The 15,903-nt window shown below is 40.1% G+C and overlaps 1 protein-coding gene across 3 annotated transcripts in view; it reads right to left on the bottom strand.

The window, feature by feature from the left end:
- LOC149172507 (calcium-dependent lipid-binding family protein) overlaps window positions 1–15,903 on the bottom strand; it is a 473,345-nt gene that overhangs the window by 78,265 nt on the left and 379,177 nt on the right. For all 3 annotated transcript variants that reach the window (XM_089424336.1, XM_089424337.1, XM_089424338.1), the window contains 2 exons: window positions 13,673–14,126; window positions 13,318–13,404 (listed from right to left, as the gene is read on the bottom strand). In XM_089424336.1, coding sequence (XP_089280462.1) covers window positions 13,318–13,404; window positions 13,673–14,126 — 541 coding nt within the window. The remainder of the gene's footprint in view (window positions 1–13,317; window positions 13,405–13,672; window positions 14,127–15,903) is intronic.

Here is a 15,903-nt window from a genome sequence, read left to right as displayed (position 1 = left end):
AAGGTATATAAAATCTATGTGCCTAGTGAAAGAGATGTGCATAAAAACAGGATGAACCTCCGACAAATGAACTTATGCCCGATGTTGATGGTCTGATGAAACCTATTAATCCACCTCTTGGTGATTCCTCTATCGCAAGGAAAAGACCCCTATGGCTCAAAGATAATCTCAAAGATGTTGAAAGACATACTGCTCCAAGAGGGACATTTCGTGAAAGTAAGAAGTCGAACAGGTACCAAGGATATTTGGTTGCTATGAGTACTATTGTTCAAGATGAACCATGCACGTTCGAAGAAATCATAAAGCACCAAGTATGGAAGGATGCGATGAATGACGAATATGAATCGATCATGAAGAATGATGTCTGGGACGTGGTGCCTAGACCCAAGCACAAGTGTATGGTCACTTCTAAATGGCCTTACAAAATTAAACATGGATCTGAAGCGAGTGTTGAAAAATATAAGGCCAGGTTCATTGCTCGAGGCTTCTCTCAAAAGGGAGTGGACTATGATGAGAAATTTGCATCGACTGCTCGATATACCACTATACGATCTATTATTGCTCTCAATGCCACTCAAGGATGGAGCCTACATCATATGCACGTCAACACGGCCTTCTTGCATGTCTCGCTTAAGGAGGAAGTCTGCTTGGAACAACCTCAAGGGTTCGAAGTACAAGATCGAAGGACACATGTATGCAAGTTGAAGAAAGCCTTCTATGGGTTGAAGCAAGCCCCAAGGGCTTGGTATGAAAGGATTGACAGTTATCTTATGACGTTGGGATCTACGTGGAGCTATGTTGATCCAAACCTATAATTCAAGGTTGAAAAGGACATGCCTCTCATTTTGGTCCCTTATGTTGATGATCTCTTTATGATAGGTGTTGACCCTCTCATTTATCAATGCAAGAGGGAGTTGACTTCTAAGTTCAAGATGAAGGACCTAGGACTAATGCACTACTTCCTAGGCCTAAAGGTCTGGCAAAAGCTAGGCGAGATTTTCCTTCCTCAAGGAAAATACATTGTGAAGCTGCTAGAGAGGTGTGAGATGGTAGATTGCAAGTTTGTTTCTACTCTGATGGTACCACTGATGTTTGGGGTTTGGTATGGTTTCTTGGAAGAACATGAACCAGGATTAAGTTACTACTGATACTACTAATGGTTGGGATCCAGTATAGTTTCTTGGAAGAACATGAACCAGGATTATGTTACACTACAGAGGCAGAAGCTATGCCAGTTTGTAAAATTAGTTGTGAAGCAATTTGGCTTTGTAAAAATGTTTGATGGGCTATTTGACCACGTGCTAGATCCGATTGTGATACTCTATAAAGATTATCAAAGAACCTGATTTTTCATGGAATATCGAAGCGCTTTATGATTTGAGATTATGGTGCAGATAGGAGTCGAAAAGCTATGAAAATTTCCACAGATGAATAGGTAGTTGATGTAAGGGAAGTATGAGTACTTCTAAGACAAGCTTGGGCTTGTGGATTACTCCTCCCAAAAAGAGATGGAGTGAGGATGAACACCTTGTTCTCCATGTGTCATGTACTGTGGCCAGGACTAACAGTCATAAGTCAAGTACATGAATGCAGATAGGGAGAATGGTAGATTGAACAAGCATCATCGACTAACATTCTTGAGATGTATTGTGACCAAGACTAACAACAGTCAATCAGGTACATTGATCTAGTATAAGACTGGTCCGGAGAACAAACATTTCCTTGTGTCAAAGTATTGTGACAATGTATTAGCAAATGGTCCTGTGGAGGACATACTTTGGTGAACCTAGGTGGAGTGTGTGCCTCAGGGCGGTCATGTCCTATTGAATGCCTCCCAACATTGTGCTCTAATCTAGTGGAGAGATAGATCTTACTTATTAAGCCCTTGGTAATTTGACAATGTTGGTCATGTTGATGTTTATAACGATGCTTATCAATCTAGATCCTTTCTTATATGAATATTTCAACTTGAGATTATCCCATTGAGTCATTATGAATACTTCCCTAGTTAAGAGGGAGTGTTGAAGTTGTAACTAATTTCGATCTTCATAATGTAAGTTTATCATTAATGTATTTACTATATTTATTATATTTTTGTCAAGGCATGTTCTTCATGCTTAGAGTCAAAAATAATATATTACGAGTCCAAAGAAAAATTATTTGAGCCATGTCCCATGTCCCATGTCATTTTGAGTTATAAGCCCACAAGATGACCAAGTCAACCCTTCTTGGACAAGTTGGCTTGGCCCTCCAAAGTGACACCTATTCTACCCTCATGGACAATGATATATAAAGAGACGGTTCGACCTCTTTGGAGTGTGAAAATTCCAAAACTAAAACCCTATTTCAGCAACTGGTATTATTTCTCTTAACTAGTAAATTAATTATTCAGTTTATTGCTACGAAAACATCGAAATAAGCACAGTGCAACCTTCACAAATAAAACTGCGGAAAATAAATAGCTTGGATTTCAGAGATCTGTGGTTTGTGTTATTTGAATTTCTGATCGGAGAACCCACAGTAATGGAGTTTTTACACCAACGTTTCGAATCCCAAATGGGATCCATCATCAGGGATCCAAAATACTAGCACACACACATAAAAATTAACACAGTTATTTTTGGACAAAAGTCCTCGGAAAAACCCAATGCGGGAAAACCAGTGCAACAATGAGGGTTTTTATTATTATGCAGCAGTGAAAATATGAGTACATTTATGGATGCCCAACTAGCAATCCAAACAGCAAGAAAATCTGCACAAAATTATTGAAGGGAATTACCCTTCCTCCACAAGCAATCCTGGTACAACCTGCCTTCATAAAACTCAGCCTCCTAGACCCTCTACGTCAACCTTTACGCTACTTTCCGCAATCTCTATGATGTTAAGCCTCCAACCAGTCTTTGATGAAGTCGTTTTGCCTTCCTCTGTTGAGGAAATCATCTCTCCGGCCTTCAAGAACCTCTTCCCGGCCTCTAGAACTGAGAACGAATTTCTCTCCAGCAAATCGAATTGCCCTCTCTCAAGCAACTATGCAGTCCTCTGCACTGCCTCTCTGGGAATAACTCAGGCCTCTTGGTACTACCTCTCTGGATTTGGAAAACTTCCTATGGATCACTATCCTTGCCCCTCACTTACTACTTCGATCTATGGCTCTCTCCAGCAACTTACTGTTGCTACTCTGGAAATCTATCTGCCAAGGAAACCGAACTAGTCAAGACTCAAGTGTATTCTCCATCACCACATCAATCACTTCTTATAATCCATTGTTGGAGCACCAATGGCCAAGATTAAAACTCAATCAATGGCTAGGATCATCTCTGAATGGTCCGTGTGAGTTTCTAGACTATTCTCGCCTTATCTCAATTAACACTGATTAATTAACCATATTCCTTAAGTTTATACTTAGCAAAAATTTAAAACACGGTTAGTAATCTAATTGAGACACTTCTAGGTTGAATTTCCAGAAAAGATTTTTGGGTTTTGGCGATCTCATGTATTCTAGCCTCTCCACAAAATTTCGTGGCTAGAACACATTTGATGCTACATAAACTAACACTCCCTCTTAGCGAGGAATGTGTTCTAGTCCTGCACATCCTACCACAACACTCTGTCTATATATCATCTCATGTCATGTTGTTGATGTCTGGCTATTGTTGCCCACCAACTACTACGCAACTCTGATATACGCTGCATATGTGTTGTTGTTGACCCTATTGTATTGCTTCCCACACTGCATCTGCACTGCAACTTTGTTGTTGCTACAATTGCAACCTCTGCAACTAAAAACCATCCAAAATACCGAATCAATTATTCTCAGTATGATGCATCTGTCTCCCGAATCCTGACTGCTACTAGCCTCTACAGTGGCACTGAAGTATTTGCGTTGTTGCTGAATATGCATTGTGCCACTCTACACTATTTCCAACTCTGCATTGCGCTCCTCAGTATCTGATTGCTATTGGTCTGCAACTGTCACCCTGGTATTGACTGCATCAACTGCCATTGATCCATCCTGCTACTGAATACTATGGGCCCTTGTAGCAAGGTATTGATCCAAGAGGTGGACTCCTTAAGGATTCTGCCCTACTATAGCTCTCTGGGGCAACAACTCCAAGTCACCCCACCTCACCCCTGGAGGTATATGGGCAATCAGAATGAAATTTTCCTCCAACCTGAAGGACAGCCTGTCAATCTCTGTTGAAGTTGCCTGCTTCTCCTCCTTGTCCTTCTTCCTGAGGGGACATTACGTACTGTAATGACCAAGCTCACCAAACCTTAAACATTTAACCTTCAACAGGTCGTCCTTCTTCTTTCTTTGCTCCCCATATCCCTGACTAGGACCCTTTGATGCGAGGGCCACATTTTCCTCTTCCTTCACCACCTTTGGTCTGTTGCTACAGCTGCCACAGATGTAGCTCTTTAGCATAGCTCTTCTCAATTCCTCATGTTGCAGATCAGCCCACATCCTATCCCACTCTGGTAGCTTGTCTTTGCCCAATATGCTTTATACAAATAATTGCCACTCCTCAGAGACATTATTTACTGCCTACCTCACTAGCTTTGTTGGTTGAGGCACTACCCCAATGACTGACAGTTGATCTCAAACCTCCTGAATCCTGGTGAGGAAGGGAGCTATGCCTTCCTCCTTCTGCATCCCGATACATCTCAGCTTCTCCTCCAGGAACATCTTTCGCTGCTCGGAAGTGCCATGATATAGCGTGGCGAGAGCATCCCACATCTCTTTGCTAGTATCCTTGCCAGCTATGTGTGAGACTATAAGGTCCCAGACTCCATCTAGGTTCAACCACTTAGCCCATGCCATCTCCTTCCTATATTCCTTCAGTTGATCCGCATCCTGGGCAGCTGCCACAACGTTGTCTATGTCAAGCTTCAGGCCATACTCATCCACCAAGGACATCTTGGCCTTCCAGATGACATAGTTAGAGGAGCCCTCCAACCTATCCTGATCTCTCAACCCAATTTTGGCCATTTCTGATAATGTCGAAAACTCCCTCTTTCCCTGTGCTCCACTACTACTTTGCTACTCGCACTTCCTTCTGGAATGCATGGCTCTGCTAGCTACTATTGCCAATCTGCAACTAGAAATTTGAACTTCTAAGACTCGAAGTTCCCTGAAGAAAATTTTTCCTTTGTTGTGTGTGATTTTCTCTTCCACCCGATGCTGGTTTTGCTCTAGCAAACTGTTGCAAAACCCTTTGCGTCCAACCAGAAATCTGCCCAACAAAAAAATTTGAGTTGCTCCCTTTGCCTGCTAGAATCACTCATTCTGGAAAGTCGAATTTTTCTACCTCTCTGCTCTAAAAAATCGAGCTTCCTCAAGCAACTCGGTCTTCTAGGTAATGGATTGTGTTGATCCTGGGAATTTCGCCCTGCTACTCTTACTGAACAGCAAAATTCCTTCTTTCACTTCTCAACTCTTCGGCTAATCAATCACGCTTTGATACCATGTGAAAATTCCAAAACTAAAATCCTATTGCAGCAACTGGTATTATTTCTCCTAACTGATAACTTCATTATTCAGTTAATTGTTAAAGCAACATCGAAATAAACACACTGTAACCTTCGCAAATAAAATTGCGGAAAATAAACAGCACTGGAATCATATAATAATTAAAACAGTTATTTTTGGACAAAAGTCCCCGGAAAAACCCAATGCGAGAAAAGCGGTGCAACAGTGAGGGTGTTTATTATTATGCAGTAGCGAAAATCTGAGTACATCTATGGATGCCCAACTTGAAATCCAAACAGCAAGAAAGTCTAGGCAAAATTATTGAAGAGAATTACCCTTCCTCTGTGAAAATTCCAAATTGGAATCCTATTGCAGCAATTGGAAATTATTCTCCTAATTTGTTAATTTAATTTAACAAATTATTTGTTGTTTACTACGGAAAATATTGAATAAATCACACTACAATCTACACAAATAAAATTGCGGAAGAATAAACGCTGGAAGAAATGCTAACACACACACATAAAAATAACACAGTTATTTTTGGACAAAAGTCCCTCAAAAAACCCAACTTGGGAAAACCGACGCAATAGATAAGGGTTTTAATATTATGCAACATAAAATCTGAGTACAAACTGGACGCCTGAAACAGGGAATGCACAGCAAGAAAATCTAGGCAAAACACTGAAGGGAATTCCCTTCTCCCACAGGCAATCTTTGGCACAACTTGCCTTCAGCAAACTGGTCGTTCAAACCTCAGTGTGAGCCCTTTTGCGCTGCCTTTGCACTGTCTCCCACACATGTGGCTTGAAATTGTCGTTGATAAAGTCGTTTTGCCTCCAATTGCTGAGGAAATCATCTCTTCAGCCTTCTGGAACCTCTGCCCAGCCTCTGGAATTGAGAACATTTTTTCTCACCAGCAAATTAATCTGCCTTCTTCAAGCTACTGCGTTGCCTCTCTGGGATAACTCAGCCCTCTTGTTGCTGCCTCTCTGGATCAGGAAATATTTCCTCCGGACTCATTGTCTTTGCCCCTCTCACACTGCTTCGATCTCTAGCTCTCTCTGGCAACTGACTACTACTACTCTGGAAATCGATCTGCTTAGAAATCGAACCTCTCCAGTGTCTTTTCCATCACCAAATCGGTCTCCTCTTATAATCCTCTGTTGGAGTACCAACAACCAAGATTAAAACTTAATCAATGGCTAGGATCATCTCTGGATCGATCCCTATGAGTTTCTAGATGATTCTCGCCTTGACTTAATTAATATTGATTAATTAACCATATTCCCTAAGTTTAGACTTAGGAAATATTTAAAATTTGGTTAATAATCTATTAAGTCATTTCTAAGCAGAATTTCCAGAAAAGATTTCTAGGTTTTGGAGATATCATGTATTCTAGTCTCTCCACAAAATTTGAAGGCTAGAACACATCTGATGCTACAAAAACTAACACTACCTCTTAGCGAGGAATGTGTTCTAGTGCTAATGCACACCTTGTAGCAGCACCCCATCTCTGCATCATCTCTTTCATGTTGTTGATGTTTGGTTGTTGTTGCCCACCAACCATTGCGCAACTCTGATATACATTGCATCTGTGTTGCTGCTAACCCTGTCGTATTGTTGCAAACACTGCATCTGCACTGCAACTCCCTCTCATCTATTGCTACTACAACTACAAAATCCGCAACTAAAAAGCATCCAAAATACTAAATGAATTGTGATCAGTATAACGCATTCATCAAGGATGATGCACTTCGCCCTGGCCATTGCGTCCTCGTACTTCTCATTTTCAGTTGGGTCAACTGGGATTGCCATCACTTTCAAGGTGAAGTCCTTGATGCGATATTTGTCTAGAATGTACAAGATCCTAGCCTTCCAGACCACAAAGTTGGATGCTCCATCCAACCTATCTTGATCTCTCAGTCCATTCACGGCCATTATGTTGCTCTTCTTTCCACTCCTCTGAGTCTCTCAACTTCTCGTCTGGAAGTTCTTGGTTCGACTCCCCCTAAGTCTCCATTTCCCTTCTGGAAATCCTTCTGCCAACATCAAGTTGCCCCCACTCTAATCGTCTGACATTGATCAGGATTCCTTGGCTAGAAATCTGCCTCGACAACAACTCCCACTACCTTGGTCTTGCCCTCTTAGGTACTGTTCTGACAACAGTATCCCACCAGCTTTCCTCTGCAAACTACCCACAGCCTCCTATGCCCCAACAACTGAAGGAATTAGCCACTTGGCTTTGCACAATCCCAACACTGACAAATCAGCTCCCTTAGCCAATTGTGTCAGCCCTCCTGGCCTCTGTGGGAACCTGATTCTGCCTCCCACAGCCTCTGTGTTGGCCTCTCTCTGGCCCAGACTGATGACACAGTCCCTCTGCATCACTCCTTCCTCTGTCGCCTTCTGCATGGATTAGCTCTGTCACTCGGGACAGCTGAATCTGCTTCTATTGCTCTGCTCACTGATGCCTTCAGTTATCTTGTAAGCTGCAACCATGCTTTGATACCATGTTGGAATTTCTAAATTTAACATGTTAGAAATTCTTCCTTTACTATCTAGTTTATTTCTTCGTACTTGTTTAATTACTTAACAAGTTATTTACCATGTAAATACTGAAAATAAACACAAGTACAGTATCAACATCTACAGATCATCAACTGAAAGAAAACAAGCACACAAGTGACTCCGTTATTTTTGGACCAATATGCCTGGAAAAACCCAATGCGGGAAAACATGTGCAACTATTCAGAGGGTTTTATTATTATGCAGTTTATCAGAGTACAACTAGGTGCCTAAACCAGCTCACCTGAGAGAAAAATATACGGTAGCAATACCTCTATATCTGGAAACAGGTATTCAGAAAACCTGTCCCACGAAAGCCTCTCTAGCACAACTGAAGCTCATAGCTGGGCCTTCTGGCCTCTGCGTCAACCCCAAGACTCTGCGTCAGCCCTCTGAGGCACTGCGCAGCCTTTAGGAGCCTCTGCATCACTCCCTCTGTCCTCTGCGTGGATGACGCAATCTCTCTGGGCTCTGCATTGCCTCTATTGGGCTCTGCATGGCCTGGACTAACTGTTTCTTTGGCTCTCTCCACTTCTGTGTTGGACTCCCAATATTGTCTTTGCCTCTCTGCCTCGTGCTCACTGCCCCTCGCTGCTGATCACTGATTCACTTTTTCTTAGCAACCCTGCTCTAGCAAAATGAATGACAAATCACTCTGGTGTTTTCTCCAACTGACCCGCAAGCCTCCTCTTATACTTTTCTCATTGGTCCATCAACGGCTGAGATTAAATCTCTAATCAAGGGCTAAGATTAGATTTGTCTTGATCTATGACTTTTGGAACCTTCTAACCCAGTTTTATATTAATACCCATTAATATTTTATTTTTAACTCCATTAAAAATATTAATTATTTTAATATCTCCCAAACCGGTTACAATCTGCCCAAACTATTTCTGGGTCTTGGAGATCTCATGTCCTTTAGCCTCTCCACCAATTTTCATGGCTAGAGCACATCCGATGCTACCCCAAATCAACATATGCCTTCCCCCTTCAGCATCAAGATGAGCCTCAGCTTCTCCTCGAGGTACATCTTCCGCTGCTCGGAATTACCTTAATACAACGTGGCTAGAGCATTCCACATTTGCTTGGCAGTGTCTTTGCCAGCTATATGTGAAACAACCTAATCCCAGACTCCATCTCGGATCAACAATTTCGCCCGTCCCATCTCCTTCTTGTACTCCTTTTGTTGATTTGCATCCTGGGGAAGGAAGGACATCCTTTCCTTTCAGATGATGTAGTTGGAAGCTCCATCCAACCTATCTTGATCATGAAGCCCAACAGTGGCCATCTCAATGAATTGTCGAAAACTTCCTCCTTCCTTCTGCTCAATTGTTATTCTGCTATTCGCACTCCCTTCTAGAGTGAGAATATCTGCTCACAATGACTGTTGATCTACAAGGAAACATCAAACTTCTTGAGACTAGAAGTTCCCTAAGGAAAATTTCCCTCTGTGTGTGCTCTTCTCTCTTCCACCCGACGCTTACTCTACTCTACTGTACTGTTGTAAAACCTCTATGTCCAGCTAGAGACCTGCCCAACGAAAGATATGGGTTGCTCCCTCTACCTCTGGCATCACTCGATTTGGTAAGATCGAATTTTTCTGCCCCCACTCAGAAAAATCGAACCTCCACAAGTAACTCGACCTCTTGGCCGAATCACTACACTACACTGCCCTTGGGAATTTCGGCCTACTGCAAACACTGAGCAGAGAAATTCCTTCTCTTTTCTCCTTTGAGCTCTCTGGTTGATCAATTACGCTCTAATACCATGTGAAAATTCCAAACTGGAATCCTATTGCAGCAACTGGAAATTATTCTCCTAATTGTTAATCTAATTTAACAATTTACTTGTTGTTTGCTACGGCAAATACTGAATAAATCACACTGCAATCTACACAAATAAAATTGCAGAAGAATAAACGCTGGAAGAAATGCTATCACACACATAAAAATAACACAGTTATTTTTGGACAAAATTCCCCTGAAAAACCCAAATTTGGAAAACCGGTGCAGCAGATGAGGGTTTTAATATTATGCAGCAGTGAAAAATCCAAGTACAATTTGGATGCCTGAAATAGGCAATCCATAGCAAGAAAATCTAGGCAAAATACTTAAGGAAATTCCCTTCTCCCACAGGAAAACTTTAGCACGACTTGCCTTCAGCAAGCTGCCTGTTCAAACCCCAGCGTCAGCCCTTCTGCGTTCTCTCCCACATGTGTGGCTCGAAATTTCCTTTGATGAAGTTGTTCTATCTCCACGTACTGAGGAAGTCATCTCTCCAGCCTTCTAGAACCCCTACGCGGCCTCTGGAACTGAGAATGATTTTTCTCACCAACGAATCGATCTGCCTTGCTTGCTAAAGCTTCTGCATAGAGCCTCTGCGCTGCCTCTCTAGGATAACTCGGCCCTCTTGCTACTGCCTTTCCGGATCTGGAAATATTTCCTCCGGACTCACTATCTCTGTCCCTCTCACACTACTTCAATCTCAAGCTCTCTCTGGCAACTGACTGCTTCTACTCTGGAAATCGATCTGCTCATAAATCAAACCTCTCAAGTGTCTTCTCCATCACCACATCGATCTCCTCTTATAATCCTCGGTTGGAACACCAACGACCAAGATTAAAACTTAATTAATGACTAGGATCATCTCTAGATCCATCCGTGTGAGTTTCTAGATGATTCTCGCATTGACTTAATTAATACTGATTAATTAGCGATATTCCCTAAGTTTAGACTTAGGAAATATTTTAAAACTGGTTTCCAGAAGTGGAATTTCCAAAAACGATTCATGGGTTTTGGGGACCTCATGTATTCTAGTCTTTCCACGGAATTTCAAGGCTAGAACACATTAAATGCTACAAACGCTAACATCCTCCACAAGCAATCCCAGTACAACCTGCCTTCAGAAAACTAGGCCTCCTAGACCCTCTATGTTGCTCTACGCAGTCTCTATAACATCAAGCTTCCAACCAGTGTCTGATGAAGTTGGTATGCTTACCTCCGCTGAGGAAATCGTCTCTCCGGCCTTCTAGAACCTCTGCCCGGCCTCTAGAACTGAGAACAAATTTCCCTTCAACAAATCAAACTGCCCTCTCTGAAGCAACTATGCAGTCCTTTATGCTACCTCTCTAGAAATAACTCGGCCCTCTTGCTATTGCCTCTCCGGATATGGAAAACTTCCTCTGGATCACTATCCATGCCCCTCACTTACTGCTTTGATCTCTGGCTCTCTCCAACAATTGACTGTTGCTACTCTGAAAATCGATCTGCCAAGGAAATCGAACTGCTCAAGTGTATTCTCCATCACCACATCAATCCCTTCTTATAATCCACTGTTCAAGCACCAACAACCAAGATTAAAACTTAATCAATGGCTAGGATCATCTCTCGATCGATCTGTGTGAGTTTCTAGGCTATTTTCCCTTATGTCAATTAATATTGATTAATTAACCATATTCCCTAAGTTTAGACTTAGGAAATATTTTAAAAATAGTTAATAATCTAATTGAGACACTTCTAGGCAGAATTTCTAGAAACGATTTTTGGGTTTTTTAGATCTCATGTATTCTAGCCTCTCCACAAAATTTCGTGGCTAGAACACATCCGATGCTAAAAAAACTAACATGGAGCACATTCACTTATCATCTAAGGAAGTACTTTTTGCACCTAACAATGGAGAATTTGACATAGTAAAAGGAGAGAAAACAGGCAAGTCAATACAAGGAAAATCTAGTATCATTGACCAAATTTTGACTTCTACCAGCTCACACATCTGGAGGATGAATTCTGAGAAAGAGGACGAGATTTCTGAGGTAGCTGTAGATCAATTCCCGGCCCCCTTTGTTGCAAGTCCGAATTTCAGAAATTTGACCAGATCTGATGCAGTTTGAACAGCATTGATTTCGACTTTTGGAAGAGACTCGGAAGAGGGTTTGACTTGGCATCTTGGTGGCAATTTGGTCTTGGTCTTGGCTTGGATATCTCACATTTTGATCTGATTCTATAAGGAAAAGATTGATGGGTTTTCCCCTTGTGGGTTTCTCCCTCAGCTCTGGACTAATCTCTGGTGTCTCTTGTCTTTTTACTTGTATAATTACTTGATGAGCCAATGAATAAAGTAAATACTAGATGGAAAACATATATAAACAGTTGCAAGTAATTATCATCTTAAGAAATTCTATCATACATTCAAATTTCAACAGTTATAACTTATAAATAGATAAAGATGCCAGGGTCACAACTCTTCATTGCAATCGCTCTTCTTCAAGGCTATATAAGCCCAAACCATTGGCTCATTGTAATCATCACTTTCACACACACACATAGTTCATCCTTCAAGGATTATTTTGGTTTCTCCTACATCATCGGGGGTGTTTGATCCGGTTATATAAATGTTTATGATGATGTCCCATTGCCGTATCCTTCTTTACTTCATTTTATCCTAGATTTAACCTTGGCATTTTCTAGTAGTTGGATTTGCACGCACACATTGTACTCATACTGGATGTATCCTCTAGTCCTATTGACCTACTTTTATGGTCATGCATTGGACAATAATAAAATTATCCTATCTTATCCTCTAACTTAGAATTTAACAATGGCTCCTTGTAACTATTTCTAGATATATCACAATGTTTAACCAAGCATGCATCAAAAGAGCACAAATTTGAGGAAATTGTATTACATTGTCTCATCTTACGTGTTAGGAAGAAAGCATTGAGGGAGGGAGGGAATTGTTATGGCTCCCTAACAAATACAAGGGATGAGTATGCACATAGTAGGCCAGACCAGATTTGGAACCACTTGAGTGAGAAATTGTGTATATAAACTTATTATTCATTCACACACAATTGTATATCATGATATAATATTGATACTTTTTTGGGATTAACGGAAGATATTTTCCTACATAGGAGTTGTAAAAATTATCATCTTTATTATACTTTGGGAGTTTGTGCCTCCCTTATTTGGCATATTCAGTATTTTTATGTTGTTTTGGGTCATTTGGATCACAACCGAAAGAAAGAAAGAAAATTTCTTAATGTCCATTAATCATCAAAAATTGTCAATCTGACTCGAAATTACTGCAAAAGAAGAATAGCAAAGTTGGGTGCCTAGGGAATCTCCTTCATAAACGAGAAAAATGTAAATAAAATCAACTTCTATCTAGAGCATAAATAGATAAAGCGCTCAATTTTTTTCATAAAAATCTAGATTCTAAGCATAGTTTAAAGTTTAAACACACAAATAATTGTGGATAACCAAGAAGAGAAATAGCACCTTAGTTCTCTCAGATGCCAAGTCTAGGAAAGTTGAGAGTTTGTAATATTCTCCATATGAATTAAATGCCCTCACATCAACATGTTCCTGTAATGTACAATTACAAAGTACTGTTTTATATTGGAAATTGGATTATCAACATAGCATCAACAATTTTCTAATGTCATTTTTCACCTATCTAATGAAAATACTTGATGCAAATGATTAATAAATGGATAAGATATTATAGCAAAGTGGCAATGATTTTACATAAACAATGATACTTAACAAATATAAATGAAGCTAGCAAGGAAAATTGAAAGGGAATTTGTCTTTATGGCTGTTGGCCATATAACTGTATGGAAGATTAGCTTACCTTATTCTCCAAATCACAGAAGGAAATTCCTGTGAAATATTTGTCACTTCTTAAGATGCTAACTGAAATACCCAATCGTGGTGACAATAGGTTTTCATCCTCTCGAGAAAATGGGGAAAATCCAGTACGAGAGACAAGTGTCTGCGGTGACAGCATTACTGGCATACCTCCCGAATCCTCAAGTACTTCTAGAGTTTGGACAACCTTATGTACACTTGCTTTACTCTTCTGTAGTCTATTCCAGGAATTATTTGAAGCCTGCTTTGCATCTTTAATGGCCCTTGAAAGCAAAAAAGTATCCGTCTCGGACCTGTGTGAAGGTTCAATCTCAACTAAACGATATGCTAAGGGCAAGGCAGCATCATTGCAAACCCAATAAGGTACAAACAATCGAACTGATTTTGCCGTAGCTAATGTTTCTCCAAAGTCACGCTCTATGCTGACTCGTAATTTCCTGCCAATGATTACAAGTCTGACATAAGCCTACAAAATTACCAATCTCAGCAAAAAGAGTTAAAATTTGAGCTCTTCTATGTGGTACCTATATATGCCTTTGCATCATGAAAATATGAAATAAAACAGTATGGAATAAGAGATAGCAGATATCGTGCATTTAGAGATAACAAGTTAGGATCAAGTCAAAGAAAGAGAATGCAATAAGGTAACTGCCCACAAACGACCATTCAAATGAAAGAATTGTGTTTAAAATGACAAAAACAAGAAATTTAGAAACAAAACAGATTGAACAGAACAAATGTACACTCAAATAAAGACACATCTACACAACAGCAAACAATTGAAATTTTCTTATTTAGGCAACAATCAATAGAAATCTAGGAAATGCATTTACGAATGATTATCGATCCAGATGTTACAAACAACAAAGTACCATTTATTTTCATCTTCAGCAGAAGCCATAAATCTGAGAATTTTAAACCCTAAATTTTATCAGAGTTTTAACAATCAAGACCAGTTTGTTATCCTTAGAGAAAATGCTTCAACAGACTGTGTACTTAATAACTTATTCCAAGCAGCAAAAGCCTTAAAAATAAAGTTAAATACAAGTCGATTAAACAGAAAGAAATGGCATGCAATGTGAAGACAGTGAAGCAAATGCTCAAACAAAAGAAGTATTCTACTCAAAAGAATAAATTGGGGAAAAAGGCTAAAGCAATTCACCCTTTGATCTAAAGTGGATATCTCAAGTATTGCATGTAACCAATGGAGTAATTGAAATGGGAAATGAAGAACAAACTGTCCAACAAGGGATACGTTTTCTTTTGATAAAGGAAAAAAGCAGGAAGGATAAAATAGCCAAAGACATGCATCAGTAAAGGCTTATCTGATGGATCTAATGACTTGAATATAAATACCAATATTTCATTCGCAAAAAGGCAAAGTCAAACAGAAAATGCCTCGACACACTAACTGTGTACTTGTAATATTCCTTTTAATTATCTTTTTTTATTTCATATAAATCTTCTCTTCAGAATTCTTCAGAAAATTTACACAATAATTTTGCCAAAATTTTAAATAACACCATGGCACTTTGTTTAAACTTATCAAGAAAAACACTGATAGTACTTATGTAGCAGTGGCAGTGGCAGTGTCATGGGCAGCAGTACAGGAAGTAGCAGTGCAGTGGATGTGGGGCAGCAGGCCAAGCATCAGCACATAGGACTGATGCGGAAGATCAGTGTGATACTTCTATGATGAAGCATTACTACTGCACATTCCTCGCTAAGAGGGACAGTTGATTTTGGGTAGCATCAGATGTGCTCTAGCCATGAAATTTGGTGGAGAGGCTAAGGCACATGAAATCTCCAAGACTGGGAAATGATTTGGAGAAATTCCACCTAGATGAGAGTTATTAAAATAATTAATATTTTTAATGAGTTCCTAAGTCTAAAACTTAGAAAAATAAAAATATTAATGTGTATTAATAAAATATGGGTGAGAAAGTTCTAAGTGATGAGAATCAAGCCAGTTCTAATCTTAGCCGTTGATTAGGGACTTCATCTCGATCGTTGATTTGTCAACAGGAAAAGTATAAAAGAAGGCTCTAGGGTCAGTTGGAGATACACCAAGAGAGATGAAGAATTAGATTTTCTGGGGCGAGGTTTGCTGAAGAAATCGAGTTAGTGATCAAAGTTGCAGTGAGGGGCAGTTCAACAAGGGATTTTCATATGAGGTTAAAGAATACATAGCAAAGAGGCAGCACAGTGCTGGGA

This window comes from Pinus tabuliformis, chromosome 4_2 (genome assembly GCF_031772625.1).
Source record: "Pinus tabuliformis cultivar Carrire ecotype Pingquan chromosome 4_2, CPIR1, whole genome shotgun sequence".
Taxonomy (NCBI): domain Eukaryota; kingdom Viridiplantae; phylum Streptophyta; class Pinopsida; order Pinales; family Pinaceae; genus Pinus; species Pinus tabuliformis.
The sequence above is the reverse complement of the archived record's forward strand: the minus strand, read 5'-3'. Positions and strand labels throughout refer to the sequence as shown.